This window comes from Pinus tabuliformis, chromosome 8 (assembly GCF_031772625.1).
Source record: "Pinus tabuliformis cultivar Carrire ecotype Pingquan chromosome 8, CPIR1, whole genome shotgun sequence".
NCBI lineage: Eukaryota > Viridiplantae > Streptophyta > Pinopsida > Pinales > Pinaceae > Pinus > Pinus tabuliformis.
Window position 1 is genome coordinate 1424982073 of NC_142294.1, and position 7213 is coordinate 1424989285.

A 7213-nucleotide genomic window follows, 5' to 3' on the forward strand; every position below is an offset into this window, starting at 1 on the left:
TTTTACAAGCGGAAAAGAACCTATATTTTTCACTCGGGTGTATTTATATGAGAATATTTGTTTATTCACTCGGGAGTATTTATATGAGAATATTTGTATACAGTCAAGTTTAGGGTGTCGTAATAAGATATTTAAATTAATTTTTATTACCTTTTAGAACAATAAAGTAACTTATGTTTATTTACAAAACCTAGCGAAGCACCTTATCAGTTCGAAGAGATTTATTCGTGCAGTTGCTTGGTGCCCAAGATCGACCTACTTGTAATTTGCGAATGATTGCTTAAATGATCCCGAGCTCGACCTGCGGTTTGTGATTCCTTAGCAAATGGTAGACGCGGCGCATGTCAGGGCACTGCGCGTCTTACTGCCAGTTGTGTCCTTCCAAATAGCTACGCACGCGTTCTCATCTCGTTAACAGTTTGGACTTTACTCCACGTGCATAACGAGCAGAATAGGTTCCCGCCGCCTCCTCTCGAATCTCAAAATTCAAAATGATAGGACCGTCCGTCTTTATGCCTTACATTTTGCGGTTGGAAGGATCTGTTGTCTGCGATAGCTTATCCCCTATAAATTAGGGCATACGTTGGCGCTACCACCTACTTTTTATTACTTACTCGTTAGTACAAATCTGTCCTGGTTTTCTGTTAATTGTCTTCACAAACAGTATATAAACAAGCTAAGTGTGGGCAGATCTTAAAGTATTTTCTTCAGACAGCCAGCGAAAGTCTTTGCCCTGCAATTTCGGAAACAATATTGAGGCTGCATCTGTCCAGTACCTTGCTATTGTTGCCATAAAAATGAGGCAGCCATCGTGTCTTCTGGTTGTAGTAGCTTTCTTGAGCGTTGCAATCTGCAACTTACAAATGGTTGCGGAAGCAGGTGCGAACATTAGTGAAACCATTCAAGGATTTCTGGTTCCACAGAACGAGGCGAGAAAACAAGTGGGAGTCCCTCCACTGAAATGGGATGTGAAGCTTGCAACGTATGCTCGTGTTTACGCAAGGGAAAGAAGAGGTGATTGCCTCCTTCAGCATTCCGAGGGTCCATTCGGAGAGAACATATTCTGGGGGAGTGGCAGAGGTTGGAACGCTACAGAGGCAGTGGGTGCATGGGTGGATGAAAAGAAGTGGTATAACTATGCAAATAATAGCTGCAGCTCTGGTCAAGACTGCACGCACTACACTCAGATTGTTTGGAGAACGACAACTAACGTTGGATGTGCCGTCATCAAATGTAACAGCGGCGACACGTTCATCACATGCAATTACTACCCTCCTGGAAACTATGTTGGAGCGAGACCATACTGAAACATTGGCGCCCACTATTTAACATTCATTCCCCCGCTTGGATTTCCAGCTTCCGCCATATTCATAGTCTGATACTGGATGCAAATTTCATCCTTTCTCACTACCATTTGTATTTCTTCCTCAGGGCCATTTGTATTTCTTCCTCAGGACCATTTGTATTCGTTTCATATTCTTATTCTTCTAATACATATGTATATTTCACTATTTAAATGTAAATATACATAAGCTTCTCCGACGCTTATATTGATTGAATAAGTTGCTGGAATCTCATATTTTTTAGGACATCATGAAAGAGGGCCATAATTTTCGAGTGCAAAAGGCATTGTCAGTACAATCCGCATAAAATGACCCTAAGCGAACCTGCTCAATTTTTATCAAAGCAGTGTCAGTTATAATCAACCTTCAAAATAAAGCTAGCGAAGCGGTGTTTGTCGAAGGATGGCGCAATAGATGACTTAGTCCGAGCATGACGTAAATAAAGTGTGGTCATGGAGGATAGATACAAAAGGCACACCAGGTATCAACGAATCGATGTATGTGAAATAAATTATAGGCTTAACTTTTATTTGGTTTCATTAGTGATAGTATCTTATAATAGGCGGATAAATTTTTATTTTTCTTTTCGAAATCCAACATTGAGGTTATGTTCATCCTAAGATTATTTTTATTTCATATTGACACGTTATTTTATCATTTTTCTATTAACATTAAATTTAAAATTAAAAAAACTCAGCGTAATTTTTTATTCAATATTAAAACTAACCTCATCTAAATTAATTATAATTGACAAAATTTTAAATTTAACATTAAATTTAAAATAAACTCACAATAATTTTTCTATTAAAATTAACTTCATTTAAGTGTGAGTCGTGGTTGGGACAATAAAGGGAGATTAATGATAAATACTCCTGAGTACTGTACCACCGCCCCCCACACGCTCGAGGCGATGGGTGCAGTGGCCCTTATCATGATTGCATGCAAGGGAAGTGGGAAAGGTGGCAACAAGGGTGGTGGAGGAGAAGGTTTTAACAGGAGAAAGGGTAGGCAGGTGGATGATGTTGGTGAGTTTGTTCGCAGACAAGGAAACTAATGGACTGGACGGGTTTGGCGACGCCATCCTCAGCTTCAAGCTTGTCGACAGCTTGCAAATATCAACGGGTTTGGGGTATCTCCGTCATGGCTCGACCTATGAAAAGTCGTGGTCATGGAAGACGGGCCGAGGTGCCTAGAAATGAAAAGGAACTAAGCACGTGTGAGCCTTGCAGGGGTAGAAAATCGGTGGAAAGGCTTATCGACGAGGCTACCGAGGCTTATTGCGAGGGCGCTGATGAAGGTATTTTGAAAATTTTAGAGGAATGGGAAGCAGAACTTCAGTAGGGCAGTGAGACTAAGGAAGACATGGATGATTGTACCCTTGTCTCGGACCCTGGTACCACTAGAGGCAAGATAACACAATCTAAGCAAACCTTATACTTTTATTGGCTGATGGAAAACATGTTGGGCAAGGCCATGGAACATATCTCAGTAGGCATGGTTGCTTTTGTCCAAGGCATGTCGAGCTACAAGCAAGAATTCCAAAGAGTTCAGTTTCAACTCCATAAGCAAGATATCAGGCTTGGCCGAATTAAAAAGCACATCCCATGCATCTTGGATCTATCTAAGATGTCGGGATTGAATGTCAAAGACCCTGCGCCTGTGGAATCGACCTTGGAGGAAAAAAATGACTAAATAATCTCCTTTGCTTAATTTTGTTTTATATTCGGATAATTTTTAATTTTCCTTATGCAAGAATATGTATAGGTAGAAATCTAGAGTATGATCATGAAACAGAGACTTATATAGCTTGGATAGAAAGAGTTAAACTTTTTTGTTTTTGGATGACATACAATGCAGATAGGTGGCCAACAAACTTGATTTCCCAATGGACAAATTGAGGCCACCTAACCAATCTATATGGTGTAAGTTTGCTTATAAATAAATAGAAAAAAAAAAGCAAAACTTAACCCAAAAAAAAACTAACCTCATCTAAATTAATTATAACTAACAAAATTTTAAATCTAATGAAATTCATTATTGCTAATTGCCATGGTATACCATGAAGTCATATAAAAGACCGAATTAAATCTTATTATGGTTGACGCCATTCCATACGTCCATAATATGCATAATTCCGAGGGTTGAAATATCATCTCGACATGGCCTCGCAATTTAAAATTTTATGAAATCCTTTTTAACAGCTGTTCATCGAGTTAATCGTTTGCTCTCGTTAAAATAATCCACAGTTTCCCTTTATTGCCGCGCACGTTACTGTGATGCTCTAGGCATCTGCGAATCGACATGACACAGATATACATTCTTTTAAATAAATTTTTTTTTTTCCTAAATGCTCCACATATGAATTCTGAGGAGTCGTTAACATCGTTGTTTCCATTGTCGGTGTGGCGTAAAATAAGTTTTATAATAGTAATTTTTCTAATTACCACATATGAATGAAATGCTTAAAAAAGAGATACTTATGACTATTTCCCAAAAGAGATAACACATACTCAGGATAGATTATTCATTTTGGTTGATTTTTGTTCACCCACCTCAAATATCTTGAAGTATTCTTTTATGTTCACTTTATCATACCACTTTAGAGTTAGTATGAGTGATACCATATATTATCATTAATTGAAAATTTGTAAATTCCTTCTATGCTATTTCTCCATGATATAATTTATCAAATATTTATCCTGAATCACTTTGAAACTTGCTTTCATTTAGTCATCTTAATTTAATAATAATTCTCAAGGATTTTATAATTTTGTTTTGTAACCCCATATTTTATTTATCTATTTATTAATATTTTTTTTAATTATTTTATTATTATTATAATTATTTATTTATTAATATTTTTCTCATTTTAAAATTTTTAATTATTTAATTATTATTATTTATTAATTTAAAAAAATTAGACATTATATTTTTTTTGATGGAACGCTGTCGTTGCTGAGCGTTGAACTGCGCAGCCCTAGCCAGAAGATCACAACACGCAGCTGCTCCTCAGCGGCCTCCTACTGCTAAGGCCTTGGATCGATGGATCCTCTAGAGGACGGAGATCCCCTCCCAGATCGCCAACAGGAAACTGAAGAAACAACAAAAGCATTCACCTCTCTCATCTCTGCAATGGGTCCGGCCAAAAATCAACCGTCAATAACCAAGTTTGTTTAAAGATTGGAAGACATCCCTGAAATCTCCCTCCCCCCTGCTCTCCCTTGTAGAGCAACTCTATCCTTGACTGAGCGTGGATTAGTTGGGCAGTTTACTGGGTTATGGCCCTTACCCAAGATGGTCTAGAAATTGGTTGAAAGGAACTCGATTAAGTCGATAAATGGGAAAATATCAATCAGGTTCTATGGAAGAGGATACTACACCTTCCACTTCGAAACCAAGGAGGATCGCGATTTGATATTTAGGAATGGCCCATACTTCATGGATACAAGAGGACTGTATCTGAACAGATGGACACCAAACTTTGATCCAGAAATGGATGTGCCTAGCACTGTCCTAGTTTGGGTCAGGTTGTCGCACCTTCCCCTTCACTACTAGGGGGATGATTCAGTTAAAGCTATAGGAAATGCAGCAGGGAAATACATAGAAAGGTGCGAACCAGAGGAAAATATGCATACATGTGCCAGAATCTGCGTAGAAGTGGATCTAAGGAAAAGGCTTCCAAAGGCGATTAAAATCAAAGTGGATCAATGGAACAACTAGATTATGAGAAAATCCCTTTTAAATGCAAGGTATGTCACGAATACAGTCATTTTTCTAATAGATGTACAAAAAAAAATGAAAATGCAAAAGACTCAGAAAACAAATGGGAGCAGGCTAAAAGGAAGAAGACATCCAATAAACAACCCCCTCACTCTTCATCGCAGCCCCTCGCCTCCTCTAACCTCCTCCCTCCATCTCCAAAAGCAAACAACACCACTTCTCTCATTAGCCTAAATCCTTTTGGGCCATTGGACCCCACAGCCCCCTCATCCCCTAGATCTCCTCCCCATACTCTCAACCCCCCAGCATCCCCTCCACTCTCAAACACCCAATCTCCACCCCCTCCTTCAGTTGATAGAATTCTAACAAGAAATCAGTCAAAGGAAACTCTTCAAACTACGGAACATAAAAAAGAATAGGAAGGAAGTCAAACAAAGAGCTAAGGGATGAAGCTGCAGCAAAGGAAATGGCACTAGGTACGCAACAACCAATGGACTCCTTTTTGGGAAGAAGCTCAAGAAACAATGATAAAAGCCAACAGAGAGGGAAAGGTCCCTTGCACCACCCAACAAATAAATAATGATAGTGGTCTCTTGGAATTGTCGAGGATTGGGATCATCCTTTAAAGAAAACGCCACAAGAGACATTCTGGAAAAAGAAAATCCAGACATTCTTATGATTCAGAAGACCAAAACAAATAGCCAAGAAACTGAAAAAATAATAAAAAAATTCAAAAATTATGAAGGGGAAGCAATACAGGCTATAGGAGCTTCAGGCGGAATCTACACAATATGGAAAAAAGGACACTGGGAAATGATACAACAAAAGAAGGATCAACACTGGATACAAACAGATCTAAAGCAAACAAGCACAAAAGAGAAGTACAATTTCATAAATATATATGCTCCCAATCATTACAAGGAAAAAGAGAAATGTTGGAACACCATAAAGGAAGCACTAAATGAAATACAAACTGGGAAAATAATCCTTGGAGGGGATTTAAATTTGGTGAGAAGTATAGAAGAGAAGTTTGGAGGGACATATCACACATGTTTAAAATGCAACAAGATGATGGAGCTTAGTGAAAAGAAGTCGCCTTCACTAAGTGGGTTCGCAGGCTATTTTTGGCACAAAGTCTATTTTTAGACTATGCCTATTTTTAGACATATGGATCATGGTCTATGAGTTGCAGGATGCTATTTGTGGATGATTGGTCATGTTGGTAAAAAAATAGATGGACTTCTATTTTTAGACATATGGGCGGAGTCTATTTTTAGACTGCCAGGCTAAAATTAGAACAGTCGAATATTATTAGCTCTTAATAATATTTGGACTATAAACATTATATTATCCTCTTGCAGCACTTCAGTTCGAGCTACAGATGTGGCACATGCAACTGCCAGAAGGAAATACGCTTTTCTTATGGGTTAGTTGAGCTATTGCATGATGGACTTCAGTTAGAACTCAAGTGATTGAGTTTGGTGGAGTTGATTGAGGAGTTGATGGAGTTGTGTTCAGTTTGACTTAGTTGAACTAGTTGTATTTAGTCTAACTGCCAAATACACTAGTGATGAGTGATGTGAATTAATTATTAATTAATTCACTAATTATGAACTCATAAATCAACCAAAGAATACATCAGTTAACTCAGTGCACGGATAGTTCAGTGGAGACAAGTGTTAGAGGTGGGTGAAAGAGTGAGACTACTATCAGTTGTGACTATAGTTGTGCATGAGATTTGCACAATCATTGATTGAGATTGCCAATGAGGATTGCGCAGTACAACCAAAGGGAAAACGAGCTTGGATCATTCCTATTCTCACATTGGATTGCGCAGTAGAGGCAGGCAAACAGCGAAGGCGATTTGAACCTGTAACTTGATTTAGATCTGAGCTAGTTCGTGTGTAGCAGGTGGAGATATGTTATGAAACCAACTTAAGAAAAGATAGAAAAGATAGATCAACGCCTTAGAATTCAGCCTCTTCGAGGGGGAAACCTCCTTTACATTACATAAATGAACAATTCTTCGATGATACAAATGAAAAGACCTCCTTTCTATATATAGGAGTTTAAGGAGTCATAACATAATCACAGCCGACATAACAATAATAATGTAAGGGCACAATAATAACAATAGTGGGCTTCTATGG

General features: G+C 38.3%; 1 protein-coding gene across 1 annotated transcript; it reads left to right on the top strand.

The window, feature by feature from the left end:
• The first annotated feature begins 797 nt into the window (after positions 1-797).
• Positions 798-1307, top strand: LOC149240963 (pathogenesis-related protein PR-1-like). Its single transcript, XM_089370391.1, has one exon. The coding sequence runs from the start codon at positions 798-800 to the stop codon at positions 1305-1307; it is 510 nt and encodes a 169-aa protein (XP_089226517.1).
• The last annotated feature ends 5906 nt before the right edge of the window (positions 1308-7213 follow it).